The sequence below is a fragment of the Macrobrachium nipponense genome, chromosome 7 (genome assembly GCF_015104395.2).
Source record: "Macrobrachium nipponense isolate FS-2020 chromosome 7, ASM1510439v2, whole genome shotgun sequence".
Lineage (NCBI taxonomy): Eukaryota > Metazoa > Arthropoda > Malacostraca > Decapoda > Palaemonidae > Macrobrachium > Macrobrachium nipponense.
The window spans coordinates 90427060-90444651 of record NC_061109.1 but is presented as its reverse complement, the minus strand read 5'-3'; the positions used below and the strand labels follow the sequence as shown (position 1 = coordinate 90444651).

Genomic DNA, 17592 nt, shown 5'->3' with positions numbered 1-17592 from the left:
TGACCATGAAGCTAAAGTCACAGTAATTGACTGTTGATTTCAGGGCCTAATGTGATCCACACCAGCTTACGATGGACTCCTATAAGGTTTTGTTGTATATAAATATCTTAGTTGTTAGACCCACACCACAAATTCAGTGTCAGGAAAGGCCGAAAAATGAACAGATCTTAATACATTTATTTGGTCACACATTCACAACCTTGATCTAAGATCTATTAACAAAGTTTGTTGCATTGTCCCTTTTCATTAAATGTTGTTGTTCTAGAAACAACAGCAATGCAGTGAGGCATACAGTAGAATCACAGTGCTGTGAGGACTGCTGTAGCACTACGGTACAGTGAGGAATACAGTAACATTACACTACAGTGAGGACTACAGTAACATACAATCCCTGCTAAATTGTCTACTAAGGCACAAGCTTTCTACAGAATAAATAGCAAATGCAATGACTTATTGAAATAAATACCCAAACATTATCATACATTCACAGCCAATATGTGATTGCTTCATTATTATCTATACATTATATATTTTACAAGGTGCCCCAAGGGCAAGAGTCACACTGCTGGCATAAGGCCAAACGAATTTCTAACAGCTACATGATATGGCTCTGAAGAGGTTAACCAGTGCAATACTAGTCATTAAGGGCGCGTCGACACTACAGGTAAACTTGTCATAGACACAAGTAGCACAAGTAAGCAACTTATTACACACACATCACAAACAAGTTGGATACAAGTCCACTACTTATTGTTAGTAATAACTAGTGCTTCATGCGATTATCCAGCTTTTGCCAATATAATCTTACTCCCCTTCCGGTAGTTAACTTGTTTTCAACCTGTTTGTAACATGTATGCAACAAATTGCCAACATATGTTTGAGGCATGTTCTGGATGTCCGCTAGTTTTCAACATGTTTGTGACTAGCTGCCAACATGTGTTTATGAGCTGTTTCAGTTGTCAGTTTGTTTTCAACATGATTTTGACAAGTATATGACTATTTACCAACATGAGCTCCAATTGTCAACTGGTTTTCAACATGTTTGTGACAAGCATATGATTTATTACAACATGAGTATATGACAAGCTCCAATCGTCAACTTGTTTTCAACATGTTTGTGACAAGCATATGACTAATTACAAGACGAGTATATGACAAGCTCCAATTGTCAACTTGTTTCCAACATGTTTGTGATAAGTATGACTAATTACAACATGAGTATATGACAAGCTCCAATTGTCAACTTGTTTCCAACATGTTTGTGATAAGTATATGACTAATTACAACATGAGTATATGACAAGCTCCAGTTGTCCACTTGTTTCCAACATGTTTGTGACAAGTATATGACTAATTACAGCATGATAGACAAGCTCCAATCGTCAACTTGTTTTCAATATGTTTGTGACAAGTATGCAACCAGTTACCAACATGTTAATGAGACATTTCACTGAAGTTAGGACGCGCCCTGACTCCACCGGCTCTGAGTTTAGACACCCTGTCACCCCCAGTGACTCACAATTACTACCATCTTACTCTTTAACCTGTTCACTCAATGACAGCTTCCTGTATCTCCTTCCGCCGGTGTGCCCCGTCACAGTAGGGCGCCTTGTCAGTCTGTTTACAAGTGCAGAGGGAAACCTGGCCAGTTTTTGGGGCTTTGAACATGACTGGTGTCTGTTTGATCTTCAGGCTCCATCTCCGCCACAGGTGGGTCCCGTCGCACCATGGCTGTAATGAAGAGGTTGTGTGCTCATAAAGAAGGTCTTTTTACGTATGCATCATTATAAACTATAGTAGATTCACATCAACCGTGCATCTGATGTCTAGGGCAGTCCCTGACGACGCTCCTGATTGGCTGTTGATAAGCCACCCACAGGCCTGGAAACCCTCAGTCTCTCGAGAGAGTTCACATACGTAGGATGTATGTTCCACTTCTCCTGGTGGATATGTCTTTCAAAAGTATCCCCCAGGAGAGGTGGAACATATATCCTGCCTATGTGAGCTCTCTCGAGAGAGACTGAGGGTTTCCAGCCCTGTGACTGGCTTATCAACAGCCAATCAGGAGCGTCGTAAGGGACTGGCCTAGACAGCAGATGAACGGTTGATGTGAATCTACTATAATAGGTATTCTATGTATAAATATCTTAAACTAATAAGTATTCTATGTATGAACCATCACAAACCAACAGGTATTCTAAGTATGAATCACCACAAACAATAGGTATTCTGTGCACAAAACAGTAATAATCTAATTGGTATTTCATACATGAACTATCATAAACTAATTAGTATTCTGTGTATGAATCATCACAAAACCAACAGGTACCCTATGTATAAATCATCACAGGCCAATATCACAAACGAATAAGTATCCTATGTATACAGTATACTTAAAACTTAAAACACTTCTTGGATATATTTCATTCCTTGTCTGGATAAATCTCAAATAATATGATTATCAGTCAAAACTTTTCAAGGCATTTTTCATTCATAATTCGTGAGATAACGTAGTATTGTATATATATATATATATATATATATATATATATATATATATATATATATATATATATATATATATATATATATATACACACACACACACACACACAAAGACAACAGACATAACTGAAACAGTTGAGCTCAGCTCCTGAAGTAGAACAAGAAAGCAGGCAGGAAAGTTCCAAAACCCTCTGCACTGCAGTGCACGATGGGTAGAAACGCACGACCTCTTACCTGGTTCTTGCTGTATCCACAAGCGCACCAGAGGTACCTCTTGCCCTCGACGACCTCCAACCGGATTGGCTTCTTGGCATTGATCCTGCCCTTCACCTTGTTCAGATTGGCTCCACTCTGTAATTCCAAAAAGTTTGGGTCAGTGAATAGGTCTTAACTTAAAATTTGTTCAGAGAGAGAGAGAGAGAGAGAGAGTTCTGACAGGCCAAAGACTGATGTGCAAAATATCATATGCATACTGAGAGAGAGAGAGAGAGAGAGAGAGAGAGAGAGAGAGAGAGAGAGTGCCACTATCATACTATCTATATTTTGTGCATTCATAAGTGCGTGCAAATTAAGAACCTCTGCAAAACAAAAGACCTGTTGGCTAGTAAGGCTAAAGTCAAGGTCAGGAGACAAGGTAATCTCTGGATCTTGGGTTCTGGTATTCTATGGGACATGCCCATCGTTGCTCAATTAGTAATCCTAGCCAGGTAGTGGGCATCTGAGTTGATTAAGGACAGGTAAGTATGTGCATATGTTCGTTCACCTCCGATCACCTGCCTGAGTACAATCCACTACAGCCTCTATAAACTCATTATACCTTCCATTAAATTCAACGAAATATTCATAAATATATCCAAAGATGATTTATCTTTTTAATCCTTATCAATTTTGAACAATAAAGATAATGATAATAATACTGGTAACAATTACTATAACGCGTCTTTATTAGAAGCAAATCACGTAACCTTGAATATATATTATACCGCGTCTTGATGCATTGTAGGAAGTGATACGAGTGTATATACTATTCGATTAAAACAGATCAGTATTCCACTGACACTACTAGTCACGAGAGTGTGAAATTACAATTACAATACATGATTGGTAAGTATACACGCTGTGAATATATTGCTTTTCTTACGTACTTTTTGTCAGTTCTGACAATGTTCATAATTTGTTTATGTAACACGAAATTCCACTATATATATATATAATATATATATATATATATATATATATATATATATATATATATATATGAAATGGGTTTCCATATACTAGAATAAAACTAAGTTTACGTATATATAAGTTAGCAAATAAATGACAGTTCTTATCAACGGAATTCTGGAAGAATAATAATAATCTTTTTATTTATTTTTTAACAATTTCCTACTTAGCTTTCTGATATTGACCACGTGGTTATTCATCCACACGCGCGCGCACACACATACACACACACACACACACACACACACACGAGGTTAGATGATTTGTAATACGGTTTAACGCAAGACAATTTTCAACGCCAAGTACGATAAGCAACACAATTGTCTGGCGTGACGAATATATAACGATTACGATACCAAATCAGTTTCATTTCAGCGTAACGATAATGCACCTACATGGATACGCCATTACGACGATTATAACGAAGCTTTCCGCGTAGCCACTAGCCAATGCCATTGCTACACACACACTCTAGCACAACGAAAGCAACTGTATAAAACGAACGACTTACCGTCGAGAAGCCTCTCGTGAAATTCACGAACTGGGGGACTTGCAACACTGAACGAATTGATGCCATCATGCAGGACGCATATAACAAAAGCGGACGGAATCACGCGGTCGCTGCAACGAATGCTGGATAACTGACGTTGTAGCGGGACGGTGATTCAGCAACTTTTTGGGCAAAGGGGCCCGTCGTCCACGACTAGCCTTGAAGTATTAAGTCGTCTGCTCTTTGCCGACTCGATGCTACCCTGTAACCCATGTGTGAGAGCGGTTACATAGAAAACGTTTCTTTAACTTCATAGAAAATGTTTTTCTTTTGGTGACTATGCCATGTTTTGTGGCTGGTTTCCATCTTTCACCAGTAAATTTCGTAATCTTATTTGATTTGCCGGTCATTCTATCGACCCTAATTTTAACTATGAATTGACAGTTACAGGTTACAGATTTATGAGCCTTTTCTGGTTTACTGATAATTTTTTCTTAAACGTTTTTCATTTTATTCATGAATATCTTCAAGCCTTCGTATTTGCTTTGAGCTATAATCACTTGGGTGTCTATCAACAGTGCTAGTACCATTCTAATCAGATTATCAATGCTGATAATTCATTGGAGGTGTACAAACTCATTTTGAAATGAAGTATTGATGATGATTTAACTGATAAACTTTTGAAATGGCACTTCCGGAAACCGAGAATTAGATAGAAATGAGAACAATGTATAGGCCTATATATTTAAGTGATATAGAAATGAGAACAAGGTATAGGCCTATATATTTAAATTATACCCAAATGAGAACAAGGTATAGTAATATATTTCAATATAAAAATGAGAACAAGGCATAGGCCTATATATTTAAATGATATACAAATGAGAACAAGGTATAGGCCTAATATTTAAATAAATATATAAATGAGAACAAGGTATAGGCCTATATATTTAAATGATATACAAATGAGAACAAGGTATAGGCCTAATATTTAAATAAATATATAAATGAGAACAAGGTATAGGCCTATATATTTAAATGAATATACAAATGGGAACAATTATAGGCATATATATTTGAATCATATACAAATGAGAATAGGGTATAGGCCCATATATTTAAATGAATATTCAAACGAGAACAAGATATAGGCCTATATATTTAAACGAATATGCAAATGAAGGCCTAAAAATTTAAATTGAGATACCAATAGGCCTATACATTTACATTGATATACAAATAGGAAAAAGGTATGTATTGGCGAAACTAACAATCTAGCACTCTTGCCTCAAGACACATTGGTGTGTCTAACCACCAGGCAAAAAAAAAAAAAAAAATGAAAAATAAAATAAAACCTTCATCCATCTCTTGTAGCTGGAATAGGTTTATGCCAAGGAAAAATGTTTATAAAATCAGTTCTCTGACCATTACTTCGTGGTTTAACCGAGTGGTTTTCTCTCTTTTAGATCTTTGTACTTCATTTGCTTTGTTCACTGGAAGCTTATCTAGCTGTTCAACCACTCAAACTTCCTCTTGACAAGTTTACACTGTCTTAAGCACTGAATGTTTGCAGTACTGTGCCTGGGATATGCTTGGCTCGACAGCCTAGAATTCGTAAAAGCTCAATCGCTCATAAGTCATATATTTCAAAGTCATATAATACGACATTTTAACTCAGTTCTGTTTTCAAGAATATTAATTCAACAAGCATTTACCTTTGAGGTTTTAATACTTCGTTTCTGAAGGTTATGAGGAGTTAAATTTGAACTTTAGACCGATATATCCATCTTCTTCTTCTAAGTCTTAGCAAAACTCAATCTTGTCCACGGAGAGGACCCCTGTTGTATTAATAAAATCAGTAACTAGTAAGTTCTAAGACTATACAACTTAATACATCAAAGACCACTTTCTCCTCAGTAGAAGCAAAGTCGTTATAACCTTGGGCTCTGATAAGCTGCAGAGATAGAGAGCACAATCAACAATATCTGTCGTCATATCAGCCAAGATCATGTATAAGTTTATCATCTCCAGGTCAAGGGTTGGATCCAGTGACCGGTGTAGACGCCAAGCAGTGAATTTATGCCCTGTTGGACATTTTGTATCCACTCAGCAACGAGGAACAGGTGAGGGAGGATACGGGTGAGGAGTGAGGGAACTTTTGGCTGGGAATCCAGGTAGGAAATGCTTTAGAGTTGTGAGTTTAGTCTCAGTTTAACTGCGTTAGAATTGTTGGCTGGAAATTCGATTATTCTTCCAAGTTTTTTTTTATTTCCTTTTATTTTTTTATTTGTATTCCCTCCTTTCCCTTTCATATTAGTTTCTTTCCCTTATTCTTCTTCTTCTCCGGGGTTTTCTTAATTCCCTCACTCTCCTACCCCGACTTCTCCTGGCTTGCTTCTCCTACTCCTCCCTTTTTCCTGAGAGTAATGTCCTCTCCATCTTGTCCATTTATTCTTTAATTTCTCTAAAAGCAACCCCACCGTTCTAAATATTTTGAATGAATATTTTTTAACACACAAATTAATTAATTTTGTTTCTTACTTGCCTGTCAGTTCATCTATCAGTCTATGACGATATCTGGGAAATTTATCAGTGATGCACTGAAATACAGAAAGGACAGAAAACTGACTCTTAGTGAATATTTTTTATCCAGTTTAAAATGATGTTTTCTTCTTAATGTCAGTTGAAAAGCTACAAATTTCATAAGTTATTTTATACTGGACTGTCTCTTGTTTATACTCTATTAGGCTGATAACAGTGGCGGATCTAGAAATCGTTGACTGGGGAGGGGAATATAATGTAAATAACTTGTACGGTACATATATCTCTACGATTCATATCCACGGGGCTGGGGACACGATACCAGGTGCCCCCCACCCGCCCCATACCCCCATGAAATCCGCCAATTGTTGATAAGAACGTAATCGTCTCAGTGTCTCTCTTCCTGTTACTGTAGAGATGCTCAATTTGTCCGTTTTCTATACATTATATAATTTCCAATTTACTTTCATGACTTTTCAAAGCTCCTGGCGCATAGTACAGTTCTGCTTCAGTGTCCCTTTCATTCAGGGAAGAAGTGAATATCGTTTGATTTATTATTTCAAAGGCAAAAAGGGATTAGTTACTAAACAGGTCCATTTCTGGAGCAAAACTCACCTTCTTGATGTCAGTAACTGTACATGGGCCCAACTGTACGGGCCAGTCTGTAATCTTATGGTTCGTTATCATATAATTTGAATGACTAAGCCTTATCTTATCACTAATACAAAGGTCTTCAGTTCTACTCATTGCTTGTTAAGAGTTGGTAACGATTAGCTGTGAAGATAAGCTATCTGGTGAAATAAAAATCGTAGCTGAATCACTGCACAGGATGTATATTGATTTCTTCATCCCTTCTCTCGTCAGTTGCAATGCAGCTAGACTAATGAAATTCTGCAACTACTAAATTATGCCTGCAAAGTTCATATTCTTATTATTATAATATTCTTATATATGCAAACACATATATAGCTCTCTCCTCTCTCTCTCCTCTCATCGTCCATCTCCCTCTCTCATCCACTCGATCCGTTCCTCTACTCCCATCTCTTCTCTCTCTCCGTTCCTTCATCCCTCTCGACTACTCTTTCCATCCCTCCTCCTCCTCGTCTCACTCTTCCTCTCTCACTCATCATCTCTTCTCTCTCTCTCTTCTCTCTCTTCTCATGCTCTCCTCTCTCGCTCTCCGGGTCTCACTTACTCTCGGGCTCCCCTCTCATCCCTCGCTCTCGCGATCTCTCTCCGCTCCTCCCTCGACTCTACCTCTCCTCCTTTCTGCTCCTCCCTGCTCTACTCATCTTCTCAACTCCTCCTCTCTCTCTCCTCGTCCCTCCATCGCCTCGTCTCTCTCTCGCTCTCTCTCGCTCTCTCTCTCTCTCTCTCTATTATATATATATATATATATATATATATATATATATATATATATGTATGTATATAAAACATTCAGTAGTCCCAGGAAGACAGCAGTCTAAGAAGCATTCTTTATTTATATGAGAAACGTTTCATGTTGCTTCACACAGCATCAGTCTGCAATAATTAAAATTTTACTTGATACATTACAAGTTAAAAGTACAAATTATTACCATAAAAAAATCAGCTAAAAATAATTTAAAACTTTAGAATAAAAACAAAACATGAGTAAGTGAGAAAGGCTACTTATTCAAGGTAAGGAAAAGAGCGAAGTGACCACAACAGTTCGTACATGCCCAGACAACACTTAGGCCAGAGAGAGAGGAGACGAAGATGCTTGATAAATAAAGACTCAAGGGTCGTTAAGTAGGCTGTTTGTTTAGTAGTGCCTATTATTGAAAAATGCTTTTTTTCCACATTAATTTTGCATTTGGATGCATGAGTCCTTATATTTGAAAATTCGGCATTGGATATCCTTGGCTCTGTCCTATGACTAAGACCTAGATGGCTATAATAACGAATCTGCAACCGTCTTCGAGAGGATCCAACGTAATTACCAAGGCATCTTGGGCTTTGAAATTTATATATTATGTTGGATCTCATGAAATCCTGAAGCTTGTTCTTATAACTAAAGAAACCTCCAATTTTCTTAGGGTTCATAGGAATGAGGTTTAATTTCAAAAATCCTAGTTCATTTTCAATAATTTGTTTAACCTTGGAATGTAAGTTGTCGGAGTGAATAAAGGGAATTGGTGCATACAAAGTTAATTTTGGAACATTAAAGTTTAATGTAGGTTTGGAAACAAGCCTTGCTAACATTTTGTTGATAATACTAAAAACTAAATTTCTTGGGAATGGGTTTTAAAATACTCAAGTAAATATTCAATTTTATGAAAAGAGGCCCAATCTGAGGTATATTTAAGTGATCTAAAAACAAGAATGGTGATTGCATTTATTTTAAAAGAATGAAAACATGAACTAAAAAAATTGGTGTCTAAACCTGTAAATGTATTTTTCCTGAAAACAGAAGTACTAAAACCATGGTTATGTCTAATAACCTTAACATCTAAAAATGCAAGAGTGTTGTCCTTCTCTTGTTCTAAAGTAAATTTCATGTTAGGATGTATGTTATTAAAATATTCCAAAAATAATTGACATTGCCAGGAAAGTTTGAATAAGGTAAATGTATCATTAACATATCTTCTGTAATATGTTGGTTTAAAGCTCTCCGGGCAACTATTTAAAAATTATTCCTCCAAATGACCCATAAAAAAGTTAGTAAACAACGGGCCTAATGGGGACCCCATTGCAACTCCCCCGACCTGCAGGTAGAGTTGCTTATTAAAGATGAAAGTTGAATCTTGCATAGCAAGTTCTAAAAGGGTTTTAAAAAGTTGTCTATTAAAACCATAAAAAATTTCAGCATCACTGAAAACCTTATTTAGGATAATTTCAGTGGTTTCAGAAACAGGTATGTTAGTGAATAAGGACTCAACGTCTAGGCTAGCCATAAATAGTTCACCATCTCGTAAAAGCACTTGCTGTTAAAAATCAAAACCATTCTTTAAAGTAAATTTCGATACAAATTATTCGTTTAGAAGTTTAACCAGAAACTTTGAGATGTTATAGGGAGGAATGTTGTAGGACGACATTATGGGTCTCATTGGTATACCATCCTTATGTATTTTAGGGAGTCCATAAAATATGCCAAAAGAAGAACCTGTAACAAATAGTTTATGAAATACCTCCTCAATAATGATCCCATCTTGTTTAAGTTTTCTAAGAAAACGGTTGATTTTGTCCTCTTTTTGTAAACGTCAACAAAATTAGGTTCACCGATAAGTTTGAATTTAGAGTTGTCCGACAGAATTACATTCATTTTTTCAAGATAGTCAACCTTATTAAGAATTACTACACCTTTGCCTTTGTCAGGTTTGCATATTATTATGTTATCAACTTTACCAACTCCCTTTATTCACTCCGACAATGTACATTCCAAGGTTAAACAAATTATTGAAAACGAACTAGGATTTTTGAAATTAAACCTCATTCCTATGAACCCTAAGAAAACTGGAGGTTTCTTTAGTTATAAGAACAAGTTTCAGGATTTCATGAGATCCAACATAATATATAAATTTCAAAGCCCAAGATGCCTTGGTAGTTACGTTGGATCCTCTCGAAGGCTGTTGCAGATTCGTTATTATAGCCATCTAGGTCTTAGTCATAGGACAGAGCCAAGGATATCCAATGCCAAATTTTCAAATATAAGGACTCATGCATCCAAATGCAAAATTAATGTGGAAAAAAGCATTTTTCAATAATAGGCACTACTAAACAAACAGCCTACTTAACGACCCTTGAGTCTGTATTTATCAAACACCTCTCTCCAGGCTTAAACTCTAGTGTTTCTTCGCCTCCTCTCTCTCTGGCCTAAGTATTGTCTGGGCATGTACGAACTGTTGTGGTCACTTGGCTCTTTTCCGTACCTTGAATAGGAAGCCTTTCTCACTTACTCATGTTTCGTTTTTATTTTAAAGTTTTAAATTATTTTAGCTGATTTTTTTATTGGTAATAATTTGTAATTTTAACTTGTAATTTATCAAGTAAAATTTAAATTATTGCAGACTGATGATGTGTTGAAGCAACATGAAACGTTTCTCATATAAATAAAGCATGCTTCTTAGACTGCTGTCTTCCTGGGACTACTGAATGTTTTATCAACGATTTAGCTGATGAATTATATATTTATATATATATATATATATATATATATATATATATATATATATATATATATATATATATATACACATATACGGGTGCTAAAGAGTTAAAAGCCACAATAATATATATGAGAATATTTGTTTAAATACAAAAGTTCTTTTTAAACCTTTTTTGTTATTGGAAAAATAGACTCATACATTATTGTGGCTTTTAACTCATTATTTCCGGTCAGGGTATAGTAATGCACCATAAATACGTAGGTGAATATATATTATATATTTATGTATGTATATGTATATGTATATAACACAAATAAAAAAAAATTACCTCGCAGCTGTTATTTGTTATCTGAAATCACCACTTTGTTGCAAAGTTATTGCTTTTGTATGATTTTTTCCCTCAGGCACTGTCTACCACACACAAAAACCATGGCATCAACTACTTTGACAATCATCCAGGTGTTCATAGGAGTCTTGGTGGCCGTTGCTGCTGTTCTCTGGTTCATAGAAACTGTACCCACTGACGAAAAGGGAACTTCCACCAGCCCCGTAAGCCCTGTCAATGTTAGTAGCATTTGTACAACACTGGTTCTAGTTATCCTTGATGTTCGTATCACCCCACTGTGAAGTAGAGCATTTGCAGGTTCAGAGATCAATACAGTTTTCTGATTGATCGAAGTAATATTTGCATTAAAGGTTACTGGAGATGATCATAAACGAAAAATCTATTTCTGCTGTAAATCAGACAGGCAGAAAGATATATTTTCATGAAAAGTGAACCTGGACTGAATATAAGGGCTAATCTAACATGAGACTGGCAGAGAAAGCAATAATAATAATACAGATTTTAGTTTAGATAAACTTTTATTGCCATAATAAACTAATACTGATCTTACCTTGCGTCCTCTTCGTTTAGGTATCAGAACCAGTCAAATTAGACATTTTAGAAAAAGCAACAAACAATGAACCTTCAGAAACAAATGTAGCTGAAGAGTCTTCAGAGTCTAAAATAGCCAGTGAATCTTTGGTGTCAACTACAGATGCCAGAGCTACAGAACCAGCCCTGAATGAAGAGCCTTCAGAATCAGTCTTCGATGACAAGTTTATAGATAAAACTACAATTTATGAGTCTCCTGGACCAGCTGCAAAAGAATCTGAACCAGCCACAGTTGAAGTAATGACAGAGTTAGGGAAGGTGAAGGGTACTGAACAAGCAATCACAGATTCAAGGACCATTCTTGCCTTCAAAGGTATCCCATATGCTCAGCCTCCAGTTGGTGAACTTAGGTTTAAGGTATGTGTGCAGGTATCAAGTTGACTCATTTCTCTATAATTTTCCCTGATAATTTTTTTTTTTACTAATGACCATTTTTTCTGCGACTTTTTTTTTTCATCAGACTACAGTTATAATATCTGCATTCCTTTGTTTCCAATAATAATGGGGTTGTCAATTCTGCAAATATTTGAGTTCTAGTCTCATTTTTGGTTCAAAGACTACAGCATCTCATTTGGTTTCAGGCTCCTGTGCCCATAGGACCTTGGTCAGGAGTGAAGGGGGGCCAGACACCACCAGCGTGTCCTCAGGTAGACTTCGTAGCTCTAAGGGCCGGAGAAACTAAGGTGCAGGGAGAAGAGGACTGTCTTTATCTGAACATTTATGTCCCAAAGGTAATTATGAAATTTCTGCAAATAGTGAAACAGAACGGTGGTGTTCTGCTGTTATAATTTTCCAAACATGCTCTTTGCAGAGGCTTTTATTAAGCAATAAGGTGATAGATTTTTACGATAAACCTTCATAAGCTTGGGAGCTATGCTAACATACTTCTCCGAAATGAATATCTAGAGGGCATACTCTGATTCTCAAGGACGTATACCAGTGCATAAAATCAACTTTATCTAGTGTTACATTAGATGTAAGTGGTCCAGGAAGAATAATCCAAAGAGAAACTGGTAACTTTATGGGTGTTAATGCAGCCTGCTATATAAATCATAAATTTTTGTTCCGTGGAAGAACTATAAGTCATAAAATATCAAGAGGCAGAAGAGAAAGAGAGAATTTGATATCAATTTGATTGACTTGGTGCATTATTAATAATCTATTTTACATAATAATGCAGTTATGCATATCTGGATCATTGCTGAAGTAGTAACTGACATGGATGGATATGGTGTTGATATAAATGAGTTTTTCCGTAATGTTCCTCATGCTAGAGTTGTTTATGACACTCATTTGTATAATAGTAACATGAGTATATGAAGCAGTATCAAATTAGAAATCTTACTGTACTATAATGGGTGTTAGATCTGTCTGTCCGTCTGTCATTCAATCACGGCCAAACGGCTGGTCCGATGGGCATGAAACTTGGCAGGCTTATAGCAGGGACCCCTAAGATGGTTTATAATGGGGTTTCATCCTATCTAACACCCCCTTTCCGAAGGTGATGGTGAGAAGGGATTCCCGGAAATGGAGCTGGTTATACCAGTGAAACGGGGCTGGTTATGCCCGTAGACTTAGTTACTCTAAGAATTTATAATACGTAATAGTTAAAAAACACTAGCGAGTCAATTATATGAAGCAGCAGATGAATATGCTTTTAGTAATGATTGGTAAATTGCTAGCACTTATAATAATAGCAATATCTCATTATCACCTGACAGAATTCAGCACCAAACTTACCTGTGATGGTATTTATTCATGGAGGCGCATTTTTCCTTGGTGATGCAGAAATGTTTGGAGGAACACCAAAGTTTCTTCTGACCAAGGACGTTATTCTAGTTTCCATTCAGTACCGGCTGGGAGTCCTAGGTCAGTACGACGAGAATCTACAAGTATTAATGCGAGTTCTTGTTTAATTTCGCCAGCAATAGAAAGTACAATGTAGGACTGTCTAAAAAAGCAAATGGAAACAGGAATGAATTGAACGATCATTCTTGTTCTCATCTTGCTGTAGCTATGGGCTATGGCCTTGTGTGAAGTACAGTTTTTACAGTGAGAAACTCATAGTAGAAATACATATTACATTTTGTTAAGAAAGCAAACCATCTTACACATTAATTTACAAATCAAACCAAGGCTTCAAGGGTGGATAATAAAAGCAGTATGCCCTAGGTTTCAATCATGTATGATGCTATGAGAGAAGTACTTTTGAAACTTCGTATTATCCATTTCTTACCTTGTCACTGCAGGTTTCTTATCAACTGGCGATCCCACAATTCCTGGAAACTTTGGAATGAAGGACCAGTCGCTGGCTCTACGCTGGGTGCATGAAAACATCCGAGACTTCGGGGGTGACCCTGGTCAGGTCACCATCTTTGGTCAGAGTGCTGGAGGGGCCTCAGTCCACTTGCATGTTTTGTCGCCATACTCTGAAGGTGAGGAATATACTGGGTTAACAGGGACCGGTGTTTACATTTGGTATTGCATACTCTCATGGGTGAACATCCTCTATGCTGTCATGTGCATCGTCAGAAAATCTTTGTACCCATAGCAGGTAGAACTTACAATTACTTTATTCATTATATATTTAATGCTTTATTTGCCTGAATTACATATAGTATTTTTGGAAGCCACTAAAATCATAAACTATGATAATTTATCACAAGCAATAAAAATGTTTGCTTGTGTTTATTCAGGTATGCCTGCTGCTTCTGTCGTTTTCTGTTCTATTCTGCTATTCTATTACTCTATTCTACTTGAAAAATGTAGGGACTGATAGCTGATAAAATATGGTTAAGATAAAACAAACTTGGAACAGAATATGAAAGTGGCTCAGTGACCATTGCAGTAGATCTATAGAAAGACTTGTCCCCTTTTTAACAATCCTATTTCAGTCTGGAAATATGTAAAAATGTCGTCAACACTGATCATTAGATAAAATGACTGATATCAAAGAAGCTGACATTCATATCAGAAACATATAATAAGCCCAAAGATTGCTAGTTTTCATATCAAAGGCGTAATAAATTCAACAAGCGCTGGAATGAGGACATGTACACTCATAATTCATCAAATTATTGTTCTAGGCTTCTATGCCTCTGTACATTCTTACATAAACCCTTTAAAACATTGCAGTGACTTTCCACAGGCCTGTTCCAGAGAGCTATCCTGATGTCTGGAACAGCTTTAGCTCCCTGGGCGATCCGGGAGGACCCCAAAGAAGTGGCCTGGAAAATTGGAAGGTCATCTGGTTGCTTAGCTGATGGAGAGCCACTGGACAGCACTGCTCTTTTTGATTGTCTCCGAGGGGTTTCTGTGGAGGATATTACCTTGACTGTACTGAAATTAACTGTAAGGCTTAGCCTTGATTAATAGGTTGTTAGGAAGATGTCGTTTCTGCTCCGTCAAAGCAGGCTGATATGATTTTTATAGATTTCTTCAGGAAGTCAGGCCTTTAAATTAAGAAATGGGTGTTCCTAACGTATCGTAAAGTAAGCCAAACTATATGCTTTCGCCCAAGAACTTGACAACCTAGTAGCACATGCTATTTTTTTTACGAACACCTTGATCAGCCTTGAAGACATGCTCACATACCTACAATTAATAGGTCACCAGAGGAATTTATACTTTTTCTTATGGAGAAAATCCAATATTTGAAAGCATCACTTACCAAATGAAAGTTGCACTCGTCTCCTAAACCAACCCAGTATAGCATTTTGAAATCAGGCAACTATTTCTGAATAAGGTAGAAATCGAAGTCCTTCCATACTGACTGGTGCTAGTTGTGAAAAAAACGAGAACATAGAATGCAGTTGTAAGTTTTGAAGTTGTTATAAGTTTTCAAGCTCTCATAATTTCGTTCCAGCCTCTTATGTTGACTTTCTGTTGCCTCATCAGCATATAACACAAAGACACAATCTTCCTTTCTGTCTGTATTTCCTGGAAATCTTTGGAATTGGCTAATGGCCTAAGTTACTGGAATCTGGCATATTATCTTTAAATCCCTTTTCCTCTTAACTTCCAGGTCTGGAACGATCTTCCTTTCCCTCTGGTACCTTGCATAGACGGCGACTTCCTACCCGACCATCCAGCCCGGCTGCTGAAGTCTGGACGTTTCCAGAGAGTCGACGTCATGGGTGGAATAACAGCTAATGAGATGGTATTGCAAGTTATGGGTAATTATAAGTATTTCACAGTCCATTTCTTCACAAGTAAGCACATTTATGCGTTAATAGCATTGATGGTACTGGCATGTACGTTGTCTATATTGTTGATTAAGGTATAAAAAGGCCATGATTAACACAGGTCAAGTCTTGGAAACAGATCTTTGAACGTTAAAGTTGAGCCTTTGACCTGAGGGCCTCTGTGTTTACATCCCTTAATTGCTTTTAAGATGATGGGCCATGTTTTTGTAATCCTTGTGGAAACACAAGATCATAAAAATAAGATATATATGTATTATATATATATGGTATATATATATGTATATATTATATATATATATATATATATATATATATTTATATATTTATGTGCGTGAGTTCAGCCATGTCGAGGATCCAGATGACCGTTTCAGAAACACAAAGACCCCATAAAAAAATTCTTAAATCTGACTCAGTAACTGGACAGAACGATTTTTTCTCAGGTTTTAACCCAACCATAGAACCAAAAACAAGTCTTAAGTCTTACTCAGTAACTTGACGATACGATTTTTCCCGGTTTAACATAAACCAAAAATCCCAAAAAGAATTCTTAAGTCTTACTCAGTAACTTGATATGATTTTTCCAGGTTTAACATAAATCAAAGACGCCAAAAATAATTTTTAAGTCTGACTCAGTAACCTGACAATGCGATTTTTCCAGGTTTAACACGCCACAAAAAACCAAAAAAACTATTCTTAAGTCTTACTCAGTGACTTGACAAAACGATTTTCCAGGTTTTACGCAGAACAAAGAAGCAAAAAAAGAATTCCTCTCCAAATTTGAAGTGCTTGGCCCCCTCCTGTGCGCTCTTGACGAAGAAGAGTCAGGTTTGTTGATAATGAAGAATGCTTTCCATAACTACATGGATGGGATCGAGGTTTCCGATGATTATTTTGAGGAGCTTGATCAGGCAAGTCCCCTAAGATATTCTATATATATATATATATATATATATACTATATATATATATAATATATATATATAATATATATATAAGTATATATATATATATATATATCAGCGTGAAGGTGGACCATTGGAAACGTAGTTCATTTTTAATTCTTTATTTCCTACGTTTCGTAATATCATTATTACATCTTCAGGGAATCTGTTAGACAATAAATAAAATTACTTTAAAATACTTTAAAATTACATTAAAAATTACTCTAAAATTCAACATTTATAAATTACAACACAATTAAAAAAACACACACAGAAACAAAACAAAACAAAAAAAGACCAAAGACCGCTAACCAACCTAATACAGAGAAGGCAGGAGACAGAATGACAATACATAACTAAAAGTTAGCGCAGGTACAGTTGTGGGGAGGAGGTCTGGGTATTTAACTGGGGAACCAATTGTTTAATAAATAATGATTCTAAGATTGGCAGTTCATATGCATTGCTTGTTTGGCCTATGATTTGGAAATGGCTTCTTTCTATATATATTTTACAGTTTTTTTAATGGTTTCTTATATTAGAATGTTCGGGATTGGAGAGCCTGCAGCCAGTACGGAAACTTAATCCTTGATGAGAGTCGATTCTGACCCGCAGTAACCT

At 36.4% G+C, this 17592-nt stretch overlaps 2 protein-coding genes across 4 annotated transcripts in view; one reads left to right on the top strand and one right to left on the bottom strand.

The window, feature by feature from the left end:
• Window positions 1-162: 162 nt before the first annotated feature.
• LOC135217649 (CDGSH iron-sulfur domain-containing protein 3, mitochondrial-like) lies at window positions 163-4445 on the bottom strand (the record flags this gene model as incomplete). The annotated part of the gene is made up of 4 exons (XM_064253614.1): window positions 163-1730; window positions 2739-2855; window positions 4243-4272; window positions 4311-4445. Coding segments are annotated over 4 exons (465 nt in total), but the record flags the coding sequence as incomplete, so codon positions are not given.
• A 1802-nt stretch (window positions 4446-6247) lies between these two features.
• The window catches only part of LOC135217240 (venom carboxylesterase-6-like), a 20436-nt gene continuing 9091 nt past the window's right edge, over window positions 6248-17592 (top strand). Inside the window, exons 1-9 of one of the 3 annotated variants that reach the window (XM_064252965.1) lie at window positions 6248-6395; window positions 11297-11456; window positions 11809-12186; window positions 12411-12560; window positions 13551-13698; window positions 14079-14264; window positions 14978-15180; window positions 15854-16004; window positions 16767-16942. In XM_064252965.1, coding sequence (XP_064109035.1) covers window positions 11322-11456; window positions 11809-12186; window positions 12411-12560; window positions 13551-13698; window positions 14079-14264; window positions 14978-15180; window positions 15854-16004; window positions 16767-16942 — 1527 coding nt within the window. In that variant the 5' untranslated portion in view covers window positions 6248-6395; window positions 11297-11321. The remainder of the gene's footprint in view (window positions 6396-11296; window positions 11457-11808; window positions 12187-12410; window positions 12561-13550; window positions 13699-14078; window positions 14265-14977; window positions 15181-15853; window positions 16005-16766; window positions 16943-17592) is intronic. The other 2 variants (XM_064252963.1, XM_064252964.1) reach the window with 2 other exon arrangements.